At 35.2% G+C, this 25,987-nt stretch overlaps 2 protein-coding genes across 2 annotated transcripts; one reads left to right on the forward strand and one right to left on the reverse strand.

Annotated features, from left to right (window-relative positions):
- The first annotated feature begins 21,861 nt into the window (after positions 1-21,861).
- On the forward strand, positions 21,862-23,234 carry LOC141675042 (senescence-specific cysteine protease SAG39-like). Its single transcript, XM_074481750.1, has 2 exons — positions 21,862-22,297; positions 22,395-23,234. Exons 1-2 carry the CDS (start codon positions 21,862-21,864, stop codon positions 22,985-22,987), a joined length of 1,029 nt encoding a protein of 342 aa, XP_074337851.1. The 3' UTR covers positions 22,988-23,234.
- An 844-nt stretch (positions 23,235-24,078) lies between these two features.
- On the reverse strand, positions 24,079-25,938 carry LOC141675043 (uncharacterized). Its single transcript, XM_074481751.1, has 4 exons — positions 25,749-25,938; positions 25,564-25,640; positions 24,836-24,947; positions 24,079-24,344 (listed from the first exon to the last, which is right to left on the reverse strand). Exons 1-4 carry the CDS (start codon positions 25,847-25,849, stop codon positions 24,215-24,217), a joined length of 420 nt encoding a protein of 139 aa, XP_074337852.1. The 5' UTR covers positions 25,850-25,938; the 3' UTR covers positions 24,079-24,214.
- Positions 25,939-25,987: the final 49 nt, after the last annotated feature.

Here is a 25,987-nt window from a genome sequence, read left to right on the forward strand (position 1 = left end):
GATTTATGTCCCCACTAGGACTCATCTTAATAGCTGTTTTTCTCCCTTATTAATTAATTACGAAATTAATTATTATTCAGGGTTTTGGGCCTTCTTTGTTCCATCAGGCCTGATCTGGTCCATCAGGCTTGATCAATGTGTTAACCTTTTTGGTCTGAATGTCATAAATCTTCTTATTGGGCCTTGTAGCCCAAATCATGTGTAATTAATGTAATATTAATTGCGTAATCAGGATTTATTTATTCCCTATCATTTGCCCCCCAACTTTTGGGAAACAGTGGCTAGGTTTCATAGAAGTTAAGTTCACTTGTTCCCTTACAGGGTATCGTTTTGCGTAAAGTGTGGAGTGACCTACATATTTACAATGATTTGCTTTAATCCCTATTGTTAGGAATTACCTTAATTTCCAGGAATTTTTCCTTTAATTCTGGGATTTTTCCTTAATTTCCAGGGATTTTTCCCTTAATTCTAGGATTTTCCCTTAATTTCCAGGAATTTTTCCCTTAATTCTGGGATTTTTCCTTAATTTCCAGGAATTTTTCCCTTAATTTTCAGAATTTATCCTTTTTATGGATTTATTCTCAATTTTCGGCTCTAAATCGATTAGGAAATATTTCAAATCGACTAGGATTCCTGATCGAATTATCCGTCATTCTGTCTCTCTGGTCGATGGAATTTCGACCAGGATTTGTGCAAAAATCGACCAGGATTCCTGATCGAAATCAATCAGGATCCTGATCGAACTAGCTGTCATTCTGTCTCTCTGGTCGATGGAATTTCGACCATGATTTATGCAAAAATCGACCAGGATTCCTGATCGAACTAGCTGTCATTCTATCTCTCTGGTCGATGGAATTTCGACCAGGATTTGTACAAAAATCGACCAGGACTCCTGATCGAAATCGATCAGGATCCTGATCGACTAGCTTAAGACTTGCCACCTTAATTGATCATATTTCGACCAGGATTCCTGATCGAAATCGATCAGGATTCTAATCGAATTAAACATACTTATTCCTTTTTGTTCGAATGAAAATTCGATCAGGATGTTATTCTTTGTCGATCAGGACTCTGATCGAACTAGGTGGATTTTTACCCTTTTAATCGAATGAAATATCGATCAAGATTCTTCCTTTCATCGATCAGGACTCCGATCGAACTAAGTGGCTTTTTACCCTCTTAATCGAATGAAATATCGATCAAGATTCTTCCTTTCGTCGATAAGGACTTTGATCGAACTAAGTGGCTTTTTACCCTCATAATCGAATGAAAATTCGATCAAGATTCCTACCTTTTGTCGACCAGGATTCTGATGGAAACATTTTTTTCAAAATTCTGGTCGATTTTTGACCCTTCAGTTTTCATCCCTATTTCTAGAATATCCCTGAAACTTCCCCATGGTGGGCTTTCCTCAAGTTGGGCCTTGCTACATGGGCCTTAAAATGCCTCGTATTCCGAGCTTTTCACCTATAAAAGAGAAGTGAGAAGTGAGAATCCTCACTTCACTCCTCATTTCTCAAATTTTCTCTCAAAAACTCTCTCAAATTTCTCTCTTAGGAAGGCGATTTCTGGCGACCTGAGCCACCGCAGTTGCACCACCTTCAAGCTTTTTCTGGGTTTCAAGCCTTCATTCGAAGAATATCAATGGCGGATCGTGATCTAGCTCATTTGGGGAAGATGAACACTTCTAAGAGAGGTATTGCCATTCAAATCCAATCTCCGTACACTTCTTTAATTGATATGATAAACTCTAGAGGCGATGAATATCCTTCTTTATCTGAATTAGATTCATACAACCACAGTAACACATTTCACGAGTTTGAGGGCAGAACTGAGTCCATGAACACCACATATAAACTTCCACCCCACCTTAGAATTACCCCAGCCGCCCCTGGGAATAGGACATGTAACTGGGAGGGCGACACTCTGTTTATTTATCGAGGAGCCCTGACCGCGGTTCTTAGGTTCCCATTTCACGAGTTTATTCCTCGTTTAATGCATGGAGAAATATTATCTGTTTTATGGTTCTGTGTCTTAGAAATAAATTTCCTCTTTCCGTAGCTGTCTTTAGGAAAGTTTTTCAATTTTATAACAGTTCCATGGGTCAACCGGGCTGGGTTTTAATTCGTCAACGGCCCAAAATTCCCCATATTTTTTATAGCAACTCTATAGTTGAGAATAACCCTAAGTGGAGGGACGAGTTTGTTAGGCTGACCTGGGCTGGGGGTGATTGGGCCACACTCTTCCGTAGGCCCTTTTGTAAAGTGTCATATGGTAGTCCTAGTAGCATCAGGTTAACTGATGAGGAGGAGGTGGCCTATCAAGCCCTTATTTCAGATGATGGAAAAACAGACACTTGGACCCTTTTAGAGGAGTTCTCGTTGAAGAAAGTTGGTCTCTCTCAGGCCAGTGATAAGGGTAAATTTATATCTGCGCAGCTATTTCTTTCTTCCTTTTTATTGCAACTTTATTATCTCCAGAACTTTAATATTTTTCTTCTTCTTTTTTCAGCTTGCGAGGCCATTAACAACATCAACAGGCCTAAGGAGGGGGAATCTGGCCGCCAAAAGAGGGCCAAGCTGAACAGATATCCCAGGGGCAAGCCTGATGCTCCCACCTTTCTTAGGCCCCACATCCCTGTTGTAGAGTTAGGGGATGATGTGGATCCTCCACTTAAGGCGCACTCCTTTAAGCCTAACTGGGGCTTTAGGAGAAGTGATACGGTGGTTGGATCCACCAAACATGCCAAGGACTGGTCATACCACTCCATCACTCCCCACGAATTTACTGACATTGTCACGGGGAGTGACATTGAGACCATTGAGCTTCTGGGTTCTCAAGCCCAAGTTGCGGTAACATCCCTTTCTCTTCTCTTTAAATTCCAAGTTTCCTCCTTTTTTTATAAACTTGTGTTAACTCACGTTTCTTTGTGCAGAGCAACACTTACTTTCAGGCGGCCCTTCATCAGGCTAGGTCCTGGAAGGGGAATTCCGATGAGTTCGAAAGGGAGATGAAGAAATGGAAGGAGAGGGCCGAGGTCCTGCAGAAGAAGTTAGAGACGAAGGGGAGGAGCTGTCTAAGGCTCATTCCGAGCTGGTTAAGCTTAGGAGTGATTAGGAAAAACTGATTGATGATTACATGGATTCTGATAAATTCAAGAATCTTATGGAAATCCACGATGAAGGTATTTATTCTCTGCAGTTTACCCAGGGATGGGATGCAGCTGTAAAGGCTATCTCGGAGAAGCATCCTGGCTTAGTTGATCCCAAGGACTTTATAAGTCCTGAGCAGCCAAAGACAGAGGATAGCTTGGATGCCCTCTTCAACTCCCCTCAGCCGGATGATCGCATCCTGGATCCTAGCACTACCTTTCCTCCTACTTCTCCCGCAAAGGATACTGAGAAGGATGGTGCTGATAAAGAGCAAGGGAATGAAGGCTCCCGCATGGAGGAGTAGTGTTTCTTATTTGTAATTTTTATTCATAACTTATTGTATTCTGAACTTATTACCCTTCGGGGTTTATTTATGCTGCTTTCTTATTCATACCTTTCTCCTTTAACTTTTCAGCACTTATTATGCTTTTAAAGAGAATGTTAAATGACCCGAACTACTTGGCCCTTTGAGTTATGCAACAAGCACTCCTTATAATAGAAGAATTCTTAAAGTCTTCTTCTTTTAATGATCAAAGCATGATCTTTGTTAAAATTACACAAAGTATTATCACAACTTAAATATCCAAAGGTTGAAATAATTTCAAACTCATTAATATAAAGTCTGGTTTTCCAAAGCCTTACATGGTATGGGTTCAACCCTTAATAATAACGAATCAACAATATAAATCCTACTGGAATTAGAATATAAAATCCTACGCAAGCAAAGCTTCAAGGTGCTTTTCAACCTACTTGTCATTTTGACAAGTGAGAATCGTGTTCAACTGATTTACACATAGTAAACCTTCAGGTTTTGTGCATGCCAAGTTCTCGGGACTTCAAAACCATCCATAGTCTCTAACTTGTAGGTTCCCCTTCCTTGAACGCTTTTATTCTTATAGGGCCCTTCCCAGTTTGGGGCAAGCTTTCCTTTCTGCCCTACTCCAGAGGCTTCCACTTTCCTAAGGACTAAATCTCCTTGCTTGAAGAACCTTTCCTTAACCCTTAGGTTATAATAGAATGAAGCTTTCTTCTGATAGTTCACTATTTGCGCATGTGCTTCATCCCTTACCTCATCGATTAAGTCCAAGGCTAATCTTTGCCCCTCCTCATTTTACTCAACATTAAAAGCCTGGATTCAGGGAGATGAGTGTGATATTTCTACAGGGACAACTGCTTCTGCCCCATACGCCAACATGAAGGGAGTGGCTCCGGTAGTGACTCTATAAGTAGTTCTGTAAGCCCAAAGTATTGGGAGTATTTCATCCACCCAATTATTCCTGGATTTCTCAATCCTCTTCTTTAGTCCATCCAGGATTATTCGATTTGCCACTTCCGCTTGCCCATTAGCTTGTGGATGAGCCACAGAGGTAAATCATAACTCAATCTCATTCTCTCCACAATACTTCTTGAATTCTTCATTATTAAACTGTGTTTCATTATCGGTAACCAGGATACGGGAAATTCCATACCGGCACATGATGTTTTCCCACAGGAATTGTGCAACCTGCTTAGTTGTGATTTTGGCCAATGGCTTGGCTTCAATCCATTTAGTAAAATAATCAATGGCTACAATCAGGAACTTTCTTTGTGCCGTGGCCATGGGGAAAGGTCCAAGTATATCCATTCCCCACATAGCAAAGGGGATAGGTGAGTTGATGGAGGTCAGCATCTCGGGGGGTTGTCTAACGACAGGCGCATGCTTCTGACAGCGGTCACACTTCTTCACATACTCTTTGGCATCAGCCATCATTTCTGACCAATAGAAGCCTAAACGGGTTATCTTATGAGCTAGCGCTCTGCCCCCCAAGTGTTGCCCACAGATACCTTAATGTACTTCTTCCAGAGCCAAGCGTGCCTCATCGGGCCTGAGATATCTTAAGTAGGGAACCACATAAGATCTTTTATACAAAATTCCATCTATCAAGGAGAATCTTAGTGCTCTAACAGCCAACTTCCGTGCTTCAGTAGCATCATTTGGCAACAAACCGGTTTGAATATGGGTTTTAATGGGATCTATCCATGACATCCCCAGGCTAATAGGAGCTACAAGCTTAACATCAATGTTCCGTGTCTTCAAAACGCAGAAGTATACACTTCCTGAACTTTTCTCTATCTCAGATGAAGCAAACTTTGATAAGGCATCTGCCTTAGCATTTTCCTCCCTTGGAATGTGTTAAACATGGCATTCATCGAATTGGGTCATCACAGCCCTTACTAGGCGGACATACTTAGCCATCGTATCATCCCTTGTCTCAAACTCTCCCTTTACCTGGGATACGACCAACTTCGAGTCTCCACAGACCTTCAAGTTCTTGACTCTCAGTGTCCTTGCTAGGCCGAGGCCAGCTATCAGAGCTTCATATTCTGCCTCATTGTTTGTGGTCGGAAAGTCTAACTTCATAGCATATTCAATCAAGAACCCATTAGGGCTTTGTAAAACTAGACCTGCTCCACTAGAATTTATTTTTGATGCTCCATCAAAATAGAGAACCCAATATTCCTTCTCCTTATCATCCTTCTCTTTGTCCTCCTTATCAACTTCCTTGTCTTGAGGTATAGTATCTTCCTGCCCCCCGACTTCTTGGTTAGGTATGGTATATTCCACCACGAAGTCAGCCAATGCCTGGGCTTTTATAACCGTTCGTGGCTTATACTTAATGTCAAATTCTCCCAACTCTATTGCCCACTTGATTAGCCTCCCATTAGCCTTGGGACTATGAATAATATTTCGCAAGGGCTGATTTGTTAGTACTTCAATCCTATGAGCCTGAAAGTAGGGACGCAACTTTCTTGAAGCCATTACCAAGGCTAGTGCAAATTTCTCAAGAGTTGAATAATTCAACTCAGCTCCATGCAGAATTTTGCTGACATAGTATACGGGTTTCTGGATTTTCAGTTCCTCCTTAACCAACACAGCACTCAAGGCACTTTCTGAAACGGCCAATTACAATTATAAGACTTCATTCAAAGCTGGCTTGGCCAACAACGGGGCATGAGCCATATATTTCTTTAATTCCTCGAATGTCTTCTAGCTTTCCTCACTCCATATAAAATCTTTAACCTTCTTTAAGGACTTGAAGAACGGCAAGCACTTGTCCCCAGACTTGGAGATGAATCGTCCCAACGCCGCAACCCTTCCTGTGAGCTTTTGAACATCTTTGATAGTTTTTGGTGGTTCAATGTCCAGGATTGCCTTTATTTTATCGGGATTGGCCTCGATTCCTCTCTTGGAGACCATCAATCCCAAAAACTTTCCAGACCCTACTCCGAAAGCACACTTCGTAGGATTTAACATCATCTTATGGTATCCCAGGACCTCAAAAGCTTCCCTCAAATGGGTTATATAGTCAGTCTTTACTAGACTCTTGACTAACATGTCATCAACATAAACTTCCATGGTCTTGCCAATAAGATCCTTAAAAAATTTATTTACCAGCCTTTGATAGGTGGCTCCTGCATTCTTGAGACCAAATGCCATAACAAAATAACAATAAACACCAAAGTCAGTAATGAATGATACTTTGGGGATGTCGTCCTTGTGCATCTTGATCTGATTGTATCCACTAAATCCATCCATGAAACTCAGCATCTCATGTCCAACAGTGGCATCTATCAAATTGTCTATCCTTGGCAACGGGAAACAGTCCTTAGGGCATGCGTCATTCAAATCAGTAAAGTCCACACACATCCTCCATATTCCATTGGCCTTCTTTACCATTACAGGGTTTGCTAACCATTCCGGAAATTGAATCTCTTAAATGAAACCAGCCTCTAAGAGCTTCTCTACTTCTTGTTTAATAGCTTCTCGCCTCTCCGGAGCAAAGCTTCTTTTCTTTTGCTTCACTGTTTTCCGACTTGGATCCACATTCAGCTTGTGAGTGATTAGTTTCGGGTCTATTCCTGGCATATCATCTGCAGACCATGCGAAAACATCACTATTTTCTTGCAAAAATTTCACCAACTTCCCTCTAAGGGGCTCTTCTAGTGTTGCTCCAATGAAAGTCACTTTCTCAGGATCCTCGGGAGCCAAAGGAATCGTAACCAAGTCTTCTGTTGGCTTCTCTCATTTCTCATCATTCTCTCGGATATCCAGATTTTCAATAGGCAGAACTTGCCCCCAACTCCATCTGCCCTTAAAGAGGCTATGTAACAACTCCCTACCATTTTTTGATATCCTCTCTCTTCTCCAATCCCATTCCGGGTGGGAAATTTCATGAATGAATGGTAGGAAGAAGGGACGGCCTTGAAGGCATATATCCCTGTTCTTCCCATGATAGCGTTATAAGTTGAACTAGCCTTCACCACCACAAAATCCAACATCTGTGTTGCTTGCCTTGGTTCCTGACCTACGGTTGTTGGCAACTTGATTATTCCTTCCACGGGGCACTCTACTCCCGCAAATCCATATATCGTCATATCGGTTGGGGTTAATTGGGAATCATTGTAACCCATCCTTAAAAAGGTATCATGGAGTAAGATGTCGACTGAGGCACCGTTATCTACGAGGACCCTCTTCACCGGGTTGTTCCTTATTATTGGGGTTATGACCAACGGGTCGTCATGGGGAAATTTCACACCCTCCAGATCAGAATCATGGAAAGCCATTGTTATTCCTGTCCTGGCCCTCTTCGGGGCTTCTCCAACAATATGCATAACTTCTCAGGTATACGCTTTCCTGGAGTTCTTGGATAATCTCACAGCGGTTGGTCCTCCAAAAATTGTGTTTATCACAGGCCCTCGGGGACGCGGTCCTCCGAAGATTGCATTTATCACCGGTCCCCTAGGTTGGGGATTTCGCCCTTGATCATCTTGATCTCTTCTTCGATCATCAAAGTTCTTTCTCATGTTATTGCTCCTATCTCCTCCATCTCCAGTGTACTTATTCAATCTTTCTTTTCTAATGAGGAATTCAATTTCATCTTTCAGTTGTCTACACTCATCGGTGTCATGACCAACATCCTTGTGAAATCTACAATACTTGCTCTTATCTAGCTTGGTAGGATCAGCCTTCAAGGGCTTAGGCCAACGAATATCTCGAACTTTCTCGATTTCCATCAAAATCTGGCTTCTTGGAGCATTCAGCTTAGCATACTCAGTGAACTTTTGTCTAGGTCCTCCCTTCTTCGGGGTTGAGTCATTGTTTTGCTCAGTTCTAGGATACGTGTCCTTTGTAATATATTCCAGATCGGTTTTCCGCTTCTTGTTTCCGGCGGGCTCGTTACTTACTACGGTCTTCCTCATGCTCTCTTCCACCTTGATGTACTTCCAGGCTCTATCTTGGAGCTGTAACATGCTTTCAAGGGGGCGCTTGGCCAACGACATCTTGAAGAACTCATCCCTAGTTCCATGTTGCAGTGCTATCATGGCTACCTTGTCATCAAGGTCTGGGACTTTTAAATATTCCTTTGTAAAACGATTCAAGTAGTCTCTCAAGGATTCCTTCGCTCCCTGCACAATACTCATGAGGGATGCTGAACTTTTCTCATGCACTCTCTCGCTGATGAACTGCTTAATAAAAGCCTGACTTAATTCTCTGAAGGACCCAATAGAGTTTGGGGGCAAACGACTATACCATCTTTGAGCCATACCCGACTGGGTTTGAGAAAAGACTTGACACTTAATAGCATCATTCACGGGCTGCAACAACAGTGCATTGGAGAAGGTTCTGACGTGATTAGGTAAGCTTTGATAGTGGGCATCTTGAACTTCCTTGAGATGTGGGTATTCATTATCTCTTCAGTGAATGGTGGAGTGGGATCATCAGGATCTCCAAGGGGAAGAAGATTTCTTGGATCAGCTCTTGGGACTACAGCCCTTCTTTGTGACGGACCATCCAGGTCTATGATTGGAGGAACATTTCTCCCCCTAGGTGATAATGGGAGTCTGGGAGCTTGGTGCGCTTCCAAGTCACGCTTCATCCTTTGAATCTCTGCCTCGTGCGCCTTAATTCTCTCCTGCACCTCTTGGGGATTCACCCCTCAGGTACTCCTAGGACGTTGGTTGCCATCAGCCATTGGTTCTTTGCCAGCACGTCTCCTTCTTGGGGCCACTTCATCGTCCGAAGATTTGGAATCTCTCTCAGTATAAGGACCGGAAAATTCCTGATCCTCCGGGATAGGAGTCAAACCTTGAATGTAAGGGGGTGTTTTCCTCCGTGCTTCACTCCGTCCAGCATGCTCACTTCCTCCAACCTCGGGATAAAGGGGCATCCCATAAGGGGGTTAGTAGTCACAATAGTTGAATACTCATATCCAATGGGTCGAGAATTCACAGGTGTGTGCAACTGCTGAATTTGGGAATTCGTCCCTTGAGTAGCCGAGGGAATCGTCCCTTATGGCTGAGGTTCAGTTGCCCTTTCCTGGGCTCCTCCTTGGGTAGCGGCATAGGTTGAATGCGGAGGTACCTCCACGGTTGACGAAATCGTTTGGGTTGTCCCCGCGAGTGTTCCTCCTTCAAGGGCGCTGCTTGTTCTCCGTGTTCTCGCCATGGTTGTTGTTGCGCGATTTCCACAGACGGCGCCAAATGTTATGGATAAAAAACTAAAGTATACTAATTGTTGTGTTTATTGCTAAGGTTCGGGAGCTCAAGGCCTTTAATGGCTGCTCTCGTGTTTCGTAGCTTAGCTCTGCCTTTACGAGATGCCTACGTATCTCTGTGAATTAGATAATCAAGCCAAAAAATATAGTTCTGATTGGTGGGGGTGAGACCCTTTATATAGATGTTAGGAGTCCTTGAATTGGACTTGGGTTAGGAGACTTGGTGGGCAAGTCTCTGAATTAGAATGGACTTTGGAGTCCTAGGAAGTAGGAAGTTGATTCCTTATCCCATGAGGTTTCTTGGAGGCCAATCTACAAGGATTTATGTCCCCACTAGGACTCATCTTAATAGTTGTTTTTCTCCCTTATTAATTAATTACAAAATTAATTAATATTCAGGGTTTTGGGCCTTCTTTGTTCCATCAGGCCTGATCTGGTCCATCAGGCTTGATCAATGTGTTAACTTTTTTGGTCTGAATGTCATACATCTTCTTATTGGGCCTTGTAGCCCAAATCATGTTTAATTAATGCAATATTAATTGCGTAATCGGGATTTATTTATTCTCTATCACTCTAGCAATCTCACCCGTTTCTTAATCACAAATCAATGCACTCCGTTGATTTTCCTGATCACCTACCACTACAGCAGATCTTGATTCTGGCCGCAAACCTCAAATCTTTGTTAACTAAATTACTCCATTAAAAAATAATAATCTACTCCTTCTTCCTCATATTTGTCCAGGCAAAAAACATAATATAAAAGGTACTTCATCTTTATTATCTAAAAATATGTTATCTAGGATCTTGAAAATGACCGTAAATGCAACTTTTATACAAAGGAGTGTCGTTTTTACCAAAGTACAAGTTCAAATTGCCAAATGGCAAACAAAGCAAAAAACTATTTTTTTCTTAAATTTTTCTTCAATACTAAATATTTTTTAATTTAATTCAAATCAAATTTATTGATTTAAAATTTTAAATGATAAGATTTGATTATTATATATATATATTTATAAAATGGGGGTATTTTAGTTATAAAACATAAAAACGATAATACATTCTAGTTCAAAAAGATATTTTGATAGTTATTAGTAATTATAATATTACTATTTTATTTAAATAATATTACATGTATTATTTTGAAAAAAAGAAGGGATTTTATTTAAATTGAATAGTTATACATATTAAGAATTGAAATTTAAGTATTTAATTATCAATTAATTAATCAACTGTACTCAATATATACCGCCTAAGGGAATATTGTACGCATTCTTACTCTCATTCCAAATAATAAAAGTGGGAAAGTATAGTTACCCTCATTCCAAATAATGAAGAGGCTGTCTCTCACAATAGTCATATTTGTGTGCAAATATGTGTGTTCTAGATATAAAGATGATATACAATGTTTTATAAAACTACATAAAAATAAGTTAGACAATACCTTAACCCAAGATTTTATTTACATGAGACTTAATTGTTATAAGTATTTAATTATAATGAATGTATTTATTATATCCTATCATGATGGAACCAATATATGGACCGGATTATCCACTTGGCCTCTAATTTTATTTTTAATCATCCATAGTATATATATATATATATATATATATATATATATATATATATATATTATTTTAATTTTACTTTAATAAAGTAGCATGGATAAATCAAATATGGATATTTCAGTAAAAAAAATCACTAAATACCAAAAAACGTGTTTTGTGCCAAATTTTAATATTCTGTCTATTATGATATAATATAGATCGATACACGATCATTTTTTTCATTATATATTATAAATTATAATTTTAATATATTTCTATTGGAATTTGAACCTTATGGTCCCTTAAATAGGATTAGATTCAACAATTCTTATCAATTTCATCTAATATATCTAAGTGCTCTGCGTTGAGTGACCAGAGAACCAACAACCAAATTTTTAACATTTTGTTTTTAATATGATAGTATTGATGTAATTATGTACTTGTAAAAAATTGAATTTGAAATTATGTTGAAAAAAATATATACTAAATAAATATTATTTAAGTATGTATTTATATAAATTGGACTCGAATGAAGAAATTAATTCAAATAAATGAATTATACAAGAAATCAAACCCTTAATCTAATTATACCGATGTTTTCCTTTTTAATAAAGTTGATAACATGTGTAAAACATGGTTTAAGTAAAATATTATTATAAAAATATTATAGTTATTAAATTAATGAGAAAATATACTTTTTATTGGGAATTTATCAAAGATCTCCATATTTTTAAACTTATTTTCAAAAATACAGTAAATGTTATAAATGAATTTACAGGAGAGATTACTCAAAGTTACATATGAGGTTGTAAATGTTACATTTCATGTTGCATATAATGTTACACGTAGTTTTGAAAATATTTTCTGTAATTTGGGTATTTTTAAAAACCCTTTTTATTGATTAGTATTATTTAGATATGTACTTAGTAAAAAATTCAACTTGAGAAACTAGGAAGAATATATATGTGTATATATGTGTGTACGTGTGGGTAATTATATATATATATATATATATGTATGTATGTATATATACATACATACATATATATATAATAAATATTATAGGTCAAATAAATATATTTTGTTTAATTATGTTGTGGAGGATAATGGAACCCTTAGTGTAATGATAACCAAAATTCATGATTTTATATGCAATTAAGATTTCAACAAAACAAAAATTGACAATTTCATTTCATTGTCCTGCATAGTTTCATAACATTATTTTGACATTGACATAAGAACTTAACTTTATTTTCCAACCGAAATATTGATTACTTTTGACAGTAATATTTTTTATTAAAATTATAATTATTCCAAATATTTTGCAGATGTTACATCAATGTTTTATGAAAGTATTTGACAACTATGATTCATTTAAATTTTTTGTTCACATTTTAAGTACAAATTTTAACTTAAATCATATAGTATGTAGTCATATACAAGTATTTGATTTCTTATTAGAAAAAAATCATGCTTGTCGCATTCTTAAATAAAATAATTCAAAAATATATAACATTGTCAAGAATAAGTATATTAAAGAATTTAAACGTGTTTATGACCTCGTTGATCTTAGTTCATGTTCATGATTCATTTGTCATGTTTCTAATAGCTGGGAGATTCGACTAGAAAACCCTAAAATCAATTTAAGCGTTTATTACAGTCGTTTTTCCAACAGGAGTGAACTTAAAGTGCAAATAACTTTGTAATTTTGACAACCCCACATGTATTTTTTTTAGTTTATCGGTGATTATTCTCATAACTTATTTAAATTATATATACTATTAAGTCAAAATATATTTTTTTGAAACTTTCATGTATGTGATAGTGAGTTATATATGATACTGTCAAAATAAAAGAAAATTAATATATTACCTTAAATTAGTTTATATGTTTGTTTTGGCTTTAAGAAAATATAAGAACCGTACAATCTAAAAAAATTATCATTAGATTACACGTTTTATTTGATAGTGAGATTAAAAGTTTGACATAAGGTTTATCACGAGAGCAAGTACAACAAAATGATACCAATTTCAGGTAGATTGGGAGAGTGGTTTACAGGAATTAATGGTAGATTATTTCAACAATTGTTTTGCATTAACAGAGTCGAACGATCAGATTGAGGCCATTTTGAAACAAGTGAAAAATTGAGGTAAAGCAAGCAGTCTTTCATATGCATTCAGATAAATCGCCGGGCCCAGATCGGATGAGCCCGGGTTTCTATCACTGGCAAACGGTGGAGTGGATATGATACAAATGTGAAATCATTCTTTGCAACAGGGATGCTAGGGGAACAGTATACTAATACAAACATGCTCTTGTGCCAAAAAAGAAAAATTCTCTACATATCGCTGACATTAGACCAATATCTTTATGTAATGTTAGGTACAAAATAGTCTCTAAGGTGGAAAATTGATTGAAAGAAGTGGCTGACTTAATTATTTCTGAAGAACAAAACGCTTTCATCCCAGGTCGTCTAATCTCAGACAACATCTTGATATCATTTGAGATTATCCACTACATGAAGCGTAAAAAAAGAGGGAAAAAAGGGTGGATGGCTTTGAAGCTCGATATGAGCAAAGCCTACGATAGGGTAGAGTGGAGCTACGTTCGAGAAATGCTGAGCAAACTGGGTTTTTCAAGTTAATTATTGACCTTTTTATGCAATGTGTCACAACAGCTCGATATAAGATCTCTCACTCTGGGAAAGAATTTGGCAATATCATTCCTCAAAGGGGTCTACGTCAAGGCGACCCCCTTTCATCTTATTTATTTCTAATATATATGGAGGGACTCTCAGCTCTCATTAAATACTAAAGAAGATGTCATTTAATAAAGGGAATCACGGTATCCAGGGGGGTCCCGTCCGTGTCTCACATGTTCTTTGCGGATGACAATTATATTTACTGTCATACCACTAAGGAAGAAGTTATGCATGTGATGGAGATTCTAGCAATTTTTGAACAAGCGCCTGGACATAAAATAAACACCAACAAGTCAAGTGTGTTTTTTAGTCGAAATGTTCAGCAAGAAACCAAGGCAGAAGTGCTGAAAATTCTGGGTTTTCATAAGGCTGACTCAAACAGTCAATATCTTGGGCTTCCAAACTGTATGATTAATAATAAAATGGTAGTTCTGGGATATTTGAAAAATAGAATTCGCAACAAAATCCAGGAGTTGATCTTGAGCAAATGAGGCCAATAGAAGAGGAATTCAAATATTTGAGACCAGTAAATACTAATGTTGTCTCACCCTATGAAGATATTCCTGGACAAAGACCAGCCAATGGGTAGTGATCAAAGAAATCATCCAAACTGAAGCTGAAAGACTTGTTCTAAGGTCTTAAGTTATTTTAAATGCTGATAGGAGTTATAAGGGAAAGGAAAAGGTTGGTGAAAATCAAAATCCAAGCCTAATAAAATCCTAAGAAGAAATCAGCATCTACAAAAACTCAAACGCTGATAGATCCAGTCTATTCAGTAAGCCAATCTCATGGTGATGCTGATGAAGGGAAAATACTTGAAGAAGAAGCCAATCAGGTTCACAAGAAGAGAAAGGTGATTCCTGGATCTGATTGGACTGAGAAATTATAAATCATTCCAACCACCGACACTGCTCAAGTTGGAGAAATAAATGCTGAAATTTAACCAGTCACAACCTCTAATACTACTCATGTTATTGACAGTACAGTTCAAGAAACAAAAGTTGATCATTTTATTCCTGAAAGAGACTTAAACTCTGATTCAGAAGAATCAAACTCTGATAAATCAGAATTGACTTTTGAATAGAAGAAAAAGCTACTATGGGGAAGCAACACACCTGCACCAAAAAGAAATTCTTTTGAGATGATTAATAAGATCTACTGTGGTAATTCACAATCAAGAATATCTGGAAGAAGAGGTGGCTTGGGACTTTCAAATGCTGATAATTATACTAGTAATGTTTTAATTCTCAGAGAGCTTGTGAATTTGACAGGAATGGATGAAAACGTGAAGCTTGAGGACTTACAGAAGATTCTTTCAGTTCAAATAGTGCTTGATTTATATGACACAAATAAGCCAAAAGAAAAGATGTTGTATTTTTTTTAATCTGTAAAAAGGTTTAAAAAAATTCAAGAACAAATGAGAGACAAACCATGGCAAGAGTTGCAACATATCACAACATTACTTAAGGTAATCAACTCTACTACAAGGTGGTCTGCTTATTTAAAAGACCTGGTATTCAGAAAGCAGAGAGGAATGACTTAAAAGTCAAAATACACTCCAAAATATATTGATGATTCTGGAAACACTGTTGATATGCCTATTGGAGGAGCCAGAGTGACTACATCTCTTGGTATAAAAGTTCTTACTTTCAATCTAAATGGAAAGAAGATTGGGTTCTTGGAGCTGGATGATCAGTCACTTGGAAGATCAAGTCTACATAACCTCAGAGCTGCTATCTATCAAATGATGAATCTACAGAAGAGCTCAAGGATATCAAATAGAGAATGGAGATGTATTTGAATGTTCTTGAAGAAAATCTACTCAAAAATTCTTTGATGATGCTACTAGATTTTCCAAGGTTGAAGTCTTAAGTTAAAGTCTGAAACACTGACAGTAAGATTGTATATTTGTTAGTATTTCTACATTTAGATAGTTTTGACATCATCAATTAGGAACTTGTTCATATTTACATAATGCACAAGTTGGGGGAGATTGTTAGAAGAAATTGATGATATTAGTGTTTACCTATCAGAGTTTGCCAATCAGTATTTGATATCAGAGTTTGACAGAGATGACGTCATCAGCATTTATCGTCAGTATTTGATGATCATTATTTGTCATCGGTATTTATTCACATCAGTATCTGTCAAGTTGGAAATCAGGAGATATCAAAGGAGAAAAGATTTGCAGAGATATGTCGGTGTAGAACTTTACTTATTGTAGCAATCAATAGATGGATATTTATTAGGGTTCCTTTTTCTATTGTAACACATTCTAGATTGATTGTGTAGCTGTGATGTATATAAGCACATGTTAGGTTTACACTTTATGTGTCGAGCATTGATATATCATACATGTAACCTAGCAACTCTCAAGGATATATGTTCATCCTTTGAGAGAGTATTGTAATCAGTTATAATTCATTAATATAAAAATTGTTCTTTCTGTTGAGTTTGTTATTTCGATTTAATTGTTTAAACTGTATTCACCCCCTCTATAATTGATTAAAGGTCTAACAACAAACTAATTTACTATTTTTCTTATAAAAAATTTTGAATTAAATTATTTTATTATAATATATTTATTTATCCAAACTATCAGTACATGTAATGAATTTCAACAACTAAATCATATTAATTCCCGTAATTGAATTTTAGTTTCTTCACATGATAATAGAATTTCTCAAATAGTTGTTTTGTCCTTAATGATCAAATCACATTGGCTTCTTTACACTAATCATGTATATGATATATGTTAGGTAATGAATTACACAGAGGGGGGTGAATGTATTTTTGTGTTTTTATGCTTCTCTTGAAGTGTTTATGGTTATGAACAAGGTAAATTAAATTTTGCACTGAGATGTGTTAAAACTGTGATTAAACAAACAATAACAGTGAACACAAATCTTTCAAAACTCACTTAATTTTATATTAAAATATATTTTGCTACAAAATTTCTAGGCTATTTGTTGATAAAAAGCTTAGCTTCTTCCTTGAGAGAAATACAAGATTTTTCTGATCTCAATTGTTACTTCTAACAAAGGACCAGTGTTAACTTTATATGATAGTTAACTACTGGTTTACACAGTGTATAATAAGAGATACTATTCACTTTAGTAAACTATCACTAATCATTCCATTTTAGGAAAAGTATATCTTCCATTTCTGACTTAGCATATCTTTGCATAGTGTGTTAACTTTGATTTTCCTTTGTCAGTTAATCTTCGCCCTTGATCTTGCACACTCTTCAAGCTGCTTTTTGTAGACTTGTCAATCCAACTGGTTGGATTGTTTGTTGATTGTTAATCTTGGATATTGAACTGGTCTACAATTTGTAGTTTGAGATTTTACCTTGAGATCTCCAGTTTGGTATATAGAGAACTTGACATCTCGATAAGTATATTGGCTTATCGAGATCTCTCATTGCTCATAGTTGATTTGACTTGTAGAGGTCTCTGAGTTCTCTATAAGAGAATTTAGCTTATCGAGATCTCTCCACTTCATGTCTTCACTTTGGCTTATAGACATCTCTGAGTTCTCTAGTGACTAATTGACTTGTCGATAGCTCAGAATTCTCTAGTGATTTTTGACTTGTCGATATCTCAGAGTTCCCTAGTGATAGTTGATTTATCGATATCTCAGAGTTCTTTAATGATATTTGACTTGTCGATATCTCAGAGTTCTCTATTGATATTTGACTTGTCGATAACTCTGAGTTCTCTAGTGAAGAAATGACTTGTCGATATCTCCAATCTTCATGCATTCAATTTGGCTTGTCGATATCTCTGAGTTCTCTAGTAGCTTTCCTGACTTCTCTATAAGTCATTCTGCAATTCTCGAATGACTTCTCTATAACACTAAATCTGTGACTTGTAGAGATCTTGACTTAGAATATTTTTCTCAAAACAGATTTATTCAACTCCAAGTTTCTTCATAATTCTTCTGAGACATGATCTTCTTGATCTTCTTCCCAATAGAATTCTTAGGTTTGATACTGTTTAAAGAAAAAGACTTCAGTCTGCTCTTTGACATTTTTACAGACTTTAAATATTACAATACAAAATGCAAACTAAGATTACAATACAACTTACTGAGGGCTGTCAATTTGACTTAGTCTTGTTATTGTACAGGCATGTGTTGCACAACAATATAAAACTCACATATTTATATTTATACATATTAATTAATGATACGAACCAGAGACTTTTACATACTTAAATTCATAGATTAACTAATATTATAAATTATATTGATTTTTTAGAATAAGTAAGATCATTAGACTAGTATATATATATATTAGTGAAATGTAGCATATGATATCTTAATCATCACTTTAGTTAATCTTTCGACCAGTCGATGTATCAATCACTTAATTAAATTCGGTTGCTAATTTTTATATTCACATAAATTTGTACAATTATAAACTAAAATAATAAAATAGTAATATTGTCATATGCAAATTATATTATTACTTTTAAATTATAAACATAATTTATAAGTCGTAACCCCGGTAGCTCTTTGTGACAAATAATACTAATAAATATAATTTATATAAGTACTAGTGATTTTTTGCTATGGTGCCAATTTTGAAGAAGTAAAAATCAAATATGTTCACGATAAAAAATCACATTTTATGATTATTATTATCATCGTAAATTATTTAAGATGTATAGTACGTAATGAAAATAAAATGGACCGATAAAACATTTATGAATATTAAAATATTGTTTAACTGATCGGAAGAAGTTGAGTATTGAAAATATTAAGTATGTTATTCTAAATTTTATTGTCTCATATTGAATGAAAAAAAAAGATATTTTTAGGTTGAACTTGAAATTAATATAATAGAATCAATTAATTTTCGTGAAATCGAAGTCAAAACTCGAAAACTAGAAAAATCGATAATAACCTTAATAAGCTCGAAAACTCAAAAATTCTGTAATCTTGACTCGATAAACTCGATAAACTCGACAACTTGTTAAATAATTCGATGCTCTCGAACCCATCAAACTGGGATAAGGTCAAAAACTCGATAAAAAACTCAAAAACTCGATAAGCTCGAAAACTCGCGAACAGCTCGAATTCGACTTGTTTATTTTACGAGTCGAGTCCGAACATAATTTTCAGTCTCGATTTTTTTTTACTCGACTCGATAAAAAAATCTCGAAATTAAATTTAATAAGCACAAATTCGACTCGAATTACACCCCTGCCCGTCAATAAGATTTCATAATTCCAGAATGAGCCGAGGCATACGGTTCATTAACACACTAGTTATTATCACACAAGCTAGCTCAAATGTGAAATGAATTAATTTATCGTGGCATTTACAAGCGTTGTACCGTAAACGTAATCTTTTCTTTTCTTAATTACAGTAAAACCTTTATACACTAATATCAACACTAATATCGTTGGTACCGAGAAAAAATATTATTATACATAGGTTATTCTTTAGAAGTTATTTTTTAGTAGAGGTTGACATATAAATTTTGAATTTTAAAAATTAATTAAAAAATAATTTTTATATATCTTGAGTATATGAATTTAAAAGATCATAATTTTTTAAAATAAATTATGTAACATAATATCAAATGCATGAATTTTAAACAAATTAATAAAAAGGTGATCAAGCTGATTAGTGATCGTGGACACACAAACTAAATAATATAAGGACATTATATATTATTGGATATATATTTATCGCATATACAAATATATGTGTGTGTATATAAATATGTGCATACCTATATATATTTATAATTTATGCATTTTTATACTTATACCGATGAAAATTTATTAAGGATGGACTTCAAAAAAGTGTAGAATATTACAATATAGAGGTTATTTTTAATTATAACTAACCGAGTTAGGCCCGTAATATTTTATTACAATAGTGAGGTTATTACTATACAAATATTACCATATACTAGTTGGTAACCCGTGACAAGCACGGGCCCAAAATTAAAAATAATATTATCACATTATTAATTAACTGCATAAAATCGAAACTCATAATTGGTGCAAAATACAAATCTAAGTATAATATATAAAATGTTGTTAAAATATGTAGTTAAAAAAGTCGAAATTAAGTGTAACTCTAAAATTTTAACGTATAATTCTAGTTATGCATTCACCTAATTATTTAATTATATAAATCCGACATGTTAACTTACTAATACAATTATTTTAAAGTAAACCATAAAATGTTGTTAAAATATGTAGTTAAAAAAGTCGAATTTAAGTGTAACTCTAAAATTTTAACGTATAATTCTAGTTATGCATGCACCTAATTATTTACTTATATAAATCTGAGATTTTAAGTTACTAATACAATTATTTTAAAGTAAACTGACGCTTGGATGTTCAGCAACAAATAAAAATTGAAGGGAAATAAAATTTACTCTCTAATTTTTGTCAGTTTGAGATTTTATTACATAAAATTTTAAAAATAATTGTATAATTTTCTAGTGAGTACCCGACCTAAACATGATTTCTTTATTAATATAGATAGTTGATAACCCGTGCGACATACGGGCCCCGAGACACGAATATTTTAGAAAATTATTCATAATCCGTGCAAAACACGAATTTAAATTAATATATTAATATCAATATTAAATTAGTACTTGTAAAAAATAGTTATGTGGTTAAAAGGAATCGAATCAGTTATGAAATTTTCCACTATAATTCTAATTTTGCATTATTTTACTTGATATTGAAATCTCACATATTAATTTTATTTTTGTGAAACGAATTATATCTCTATCTTATGAACCAAATATCTGTTCTTTAGATAATTTAATATTAATTAATATAATTTGATAATTATCTTATAATTAGCTTTTGCAATATAGTCTATTTAATATTACTTAATTATTAATAAAAATTACGATTTGATGAACATTAACTAAAAATAAAATAAAATTTACAAAGAATATAAGTCGATTTGTGTTAAAAACAAAGATTCTCTTGAGAATAGAAGTCAACTTATATCAGGTAAGTACCAAATTTGATAATTTGTTACTTTGGTACTTTTAGCACCAAATTATATATTGTTTCGCTTATTAATAAAGAGTATAGATTATATCCGATATTTCTAGTTGGTCTGAACTACTCTTAGTACTCTAAGTTTGTCGGAACTGCTTTCTCAAAAATTCAGTCCAAAGTTGCATTTCTAAGTTGATATTTCTCTGGACTCTGGACCTAACATATAACAATGCTACCCTCGAATTAATCACATACATATCAGCAATTAAAATAAGTATGCTATCTTATAATCCGTGTAAAACATTAATATTTTAATTTTACTGTTTCTAAATATATACTTCTTCGTTACAAAGAAAATGAAACACGAAAAATAATATATAATAATATGCGAATTACATACCTTTGTTGTTTATATCTTAAAAATTAATGAGAATGTAACAATAATTAGCTTAAAATTTAAACATTATCATTATGCTAACCAACTAAATAAATCTATGGCCAACCAATTATCTCATGTTTTACCAATAACATGACAGTATAAATAACATTCCTACGGGGAGAAACTACAAAGCTGTCTAGCGGTCTCCTCGTGAAAAATAGATATTATTGACTGCGAAGGACATTACCAAATTGAATCATGAAGATTTTCATACAATTACATATTGAAATCGGTGATACAAATAGATAATACCTCTAAAGTTGAATCCATTTGTTTGTGATTCTATTTGTTTTAAACTTTTGAAAGAATATAATAAGTTAGGATAGATCATAGTACTATCTTAACTCAAATAAGTTCTGGAATCTGGCCCTGCCCGGCACACTGGAAACTCAATTCCATTCACATCACAAACTAGATTACTATATATACCCTCATCCCTAAATCTATGAAATGTACCTCTTCAGACTACAACTATCTTTATTCCTACCTTGAACACAACTATGGCTTTCTCTGTTGAAAGAAATTTTATTATCGCTGCTCTGATTCTTTTAGGAGCATGGGCTTGTCAAGCAACATCACGAACACTTCTTGAAGCATCACTGTTTGAAAGACACGAGCAGTGGATGACTCAATATGGTCGTGTCTACAAGGACGAAGGAGAGAAGTACATGCGTTTCCAGATTTTCAAAGACAACATTAAGTTCATTGAAGAATTTAATAAGGATGCTAAACAGAGTTACAAGCTAGGAATTAATAAATTTGCAGACCAAAGGAATGAGGAGTTTCAGGCCTCACGAAATGGTTACAAGATAAAATCTAGTCCAATAACCTCACAGACTACATTGTTTAGGTACGAGAATGTGACTGCAGTTCCATCTAGTATGGACTGGAGGAAAAAAGGAGCTGTTACACCTATCAAAGACCAAGGCCAGTGTGGTAAGATAATATGTAGCTATATAATTCTCAAATATTCATCTGTGTACCTCTTGACTTTTAAGACTAACTTTAGGAGCAATGTGATTATGAACAATAGGAAGCTGCTGGGCATTTTCAACAATAGCTGCCACAGAAGGAATCACTAAACTTAAGACCGGAAAACTTATCTCACTGTCAGAGCAAGAACTCGTAGATTGTGACAAAAGTGGGGAGGATCAAGGCTGTGAAGGTGGTTACATGGAAGATGGCTTTGAATTTATTATAAAGAACAAAGGGATAGCTTCTGAAGCATCTTACCCTTACTCTGCAGCTGATGGAACTTGCAATACCAAAGAGGAAGCTTCACGAGCAGCCAAAATTAGCGGTTATGAAAAGGTACCGGCCAACAGTGAGACAGCATTGCTGAAAGCAGTTGCCAATCAGCCTATATCAGTTTCTATAGATGCAAGTGGAGCCTCATTCCAGTTCTACTCTAGTGGGGTTTTTACAGGAGAATGTGGAACAGACCTTGATCATGGTGTCACTGCAGTTGGTTATGGTAAAACCAGTGATGGCACCAAGTACTGGTTAGTTAAGAACTCGTGGGGCACGAGCTGGGGAGACAGCGGATACATAATGATGCAAAGGGGTGTTGCTGCCAAAAGCGGCCTCTGTGGTATCGCTATGGATGCATCCTATCCGACTGCTTAGACTTCACTACCAAATGTATTTTATTTACCTAAAGTTGTAGTTACATGTATATGGGATAAGCAGTGAGTAGTGACTGAGTAAATATTAAACATTGTACAAACTACAAAGTTTGCTAGTGCAAATTTAGTTCATATGTACCAAAGGCATGCTACTGAAATTAATGGCAAGTTGTTTTATATCCTTATACATGTGGATATTGTTTGGCTGCTGCACAGGAGGAACACAAAGGATAACTTGGAAGTTTCAGTAGAAAGGATATAGGAGGGTGATTTTGATTGAAAATCCTTGATTGATTAAATAACAATAGATGTTCTGGTGTATGAAATATGCAGTGACGGTACACCTAAAAAGAAAGTCTGGAGTAAAAAAAATTGGAATACTTGGGCACATTAGAGAGATTCATTTTTAAGAGACTGTATTATAGATTTCTAGATATAAAATACATAAATTTTGCATCACCATCTTCTTCAATTATATAATTGAGTAAAACTAAAAGTACAATAAATTCAATTCACTCTGCAAGATGCATGCATTAATCAGCTTCGTAAACTAGTTATCGATTTAGACCTGTATATATGAATTAGTACCATTCAGGATTCACTTCAGATAGCATTATGTATACTACGGATATGAAGATACAGAGAACTTTTTACAAAGGTTCGGACACATGAACTGCATGGGATGGAAACAACAATGATCCTATGGAGACCCGTACCCATAAGCCATATCGTAAAAATTGTTTTTCTTTATACCCTGAAAAGCTTATTAAAGATAACAGGCGCAGACACTTGAACATCATTCAACATTTCTATTCCTATGTCGTCAACAATTATAGGTACTCACTTTAAACATTAACCAACTACAGTAATGGATAGAAAGTGTTGTTATTTGATACCAAACACTATTCACTTCAAGCCCATATTGATTTTGGTTTAACTTGACATCCTATGTCACCTGACACCTATGGCTTCACAACAAAGTTAAGAACTCTCACAGTGGCTAAACTACAAGAGATGTGTTTAATGATCTACAATTAGCTAACATTCTGTGGGTGGCAGAAAAGGCAGCAAGCAGTATTGTAAGACCGTCAATACCATTCTGTAATGCTGATTGATAACTCCAATAGTAAGGAGTTAGATTTACAACAAAATAAGAGGACTTACAAGACTAAAGATAGTATTGATTTCGGTTGAGTTTCACTCACAGGGTCTAATATGAGATAAAAACTTAGTAACCAACATAGACAGCTGCATTAACTATGTAACAATCATCATTCTTATCTCCCAGTTCTTCTACATGGGTACCGCTCGCGCATATGAGTCCACCATCCACTACTTCAATGTGCACTATGTCTCCACTGTCATATATTTATATATTCATTAGCTTCACCATCACTGCCCCTTATGTGCAGAATATAATTGCAGCTAAGACATGATCAGTTGATTTACTTTCTCTGTCTGTGTTGCGAATTTTTCTGTGCTTTATTTTGGGGAGGGGCAGTTTATTTCAATCAGATTACAACAATGCAAAAAAGTCCTCACAATTAAGGTGTCATTTCACACCAAAATTGTGACTTTTTTTGGTGTTTAGTACACACAATCTGTCGCAAGGGAGAGGATTATGTTAATCCAACTAGTAGGCAACTGTTCTTTTAACCAAAAATTCAAGTGGTCGAGATTTAACAAAAGTCACAGTATATGGTCTATTGGGATAACCTCTACGTTTTCGGTTAATCAGTAGTAGGGACACCAAAGCCATGTCTCTGATAATGCAACTGCAGGATCTCTACGAGACTAAATATATTATTTGACTAATCATAGATGATTCTTACTAGAGGGAGATACTTACTAAGGGAACACGGATTTAACTTTTTGAATATCCAAGTAACTTTGCAGAGGTCGGGGAACACCTAGTTTAATTTGTAGCTTCATTTGAACGGACGAAACTCCAGGTACAGAGCCTGTAAAAGAAAAATTATTTGCATAAGCTAGGGTAAACACTAAACAGTAAAAACATAAGCTAAAATAGAATCAATTATTAAGTAGAAATCTTGTAAAATAGATATTATTCTAGCTGCTGGATTATGTCAAAACCATAAAGGTTATTCCTTTACGGTTAACCGTGAAATGAATGCAACCAAATTGCAACCACATCCAAGTGAGAACTTATAACTAGTGTTTGAATAAATAACTACCTCGGAACATATCAACACAAAAGCTTACGCACACACTCCTATGTTCATGATTAATTTCAGCACTGGAGCTGGCAGTGTAGATATTTAAATTGAATAACAATCAGATGAACAATGGGAAAAATCACAACACAAACTTAACTAATACAAATCAACATGAAACTTAACTGATGACTAATTTCAAAATTGTTACAAAAAATAAACAATTGCCTAATTGCATTTAAAATTGGAGCAGATATGCAATGTAAAACCTATACATGTCACAATACAACAGCTCAATACGACAATACCTCAATCGTAAAAGCTAAAACCAAGTCAATATCAAGTAAACACGAGAAAAAAAAAATTAAATACTAGCATAAGCAGTGAAAGAAAATCGAAAGACCTCTTCGAAAAGCAGGGATAGAGTTGGAAGCAATAGCATCTCTACAAGCCCTCATTGCTGCTTTAGTAACATCTTGGCTGTACATTAGCACAGCCCATTAATTGAATTCAATAAGAAAGTTGCAATCTTTGAATAAAATAGACTAAAGAAAACATAAAGAAAGTACTTTATACATATATGCATACCCATGTTGATCATAGCCAACGCCCATTTCAACAAACAAGAGCTTGATACAGGGGTTTGGAACAGAGATTATGGAAGTTTCTGGGGTTTGATCACTAGCCATAACTTCTTTCAGAAAACTTGCTGCCTGAAGAGGATCAACAAATGGGGGTTTTTATTCGGTAGCAATAGCAAATTACTTGGACAATAACTATTTCATTTATTCATTTAACTACCTCCTAAACGGTGCAGGTACGTACAA

This window comes from Apium graveolens, chromosome 7 (genome assembly GCF_009905375.1).
Source record: "Apium graveolens cultivar Ventura chromosome 7, ASM990537v1, whole genome shotgun sequence".
NCBI lineage: Eukaryota > Viridiplantae > Streptophyta > Magnoliopsida > Apiales > Apiaceae > Apium > Apium graveolens.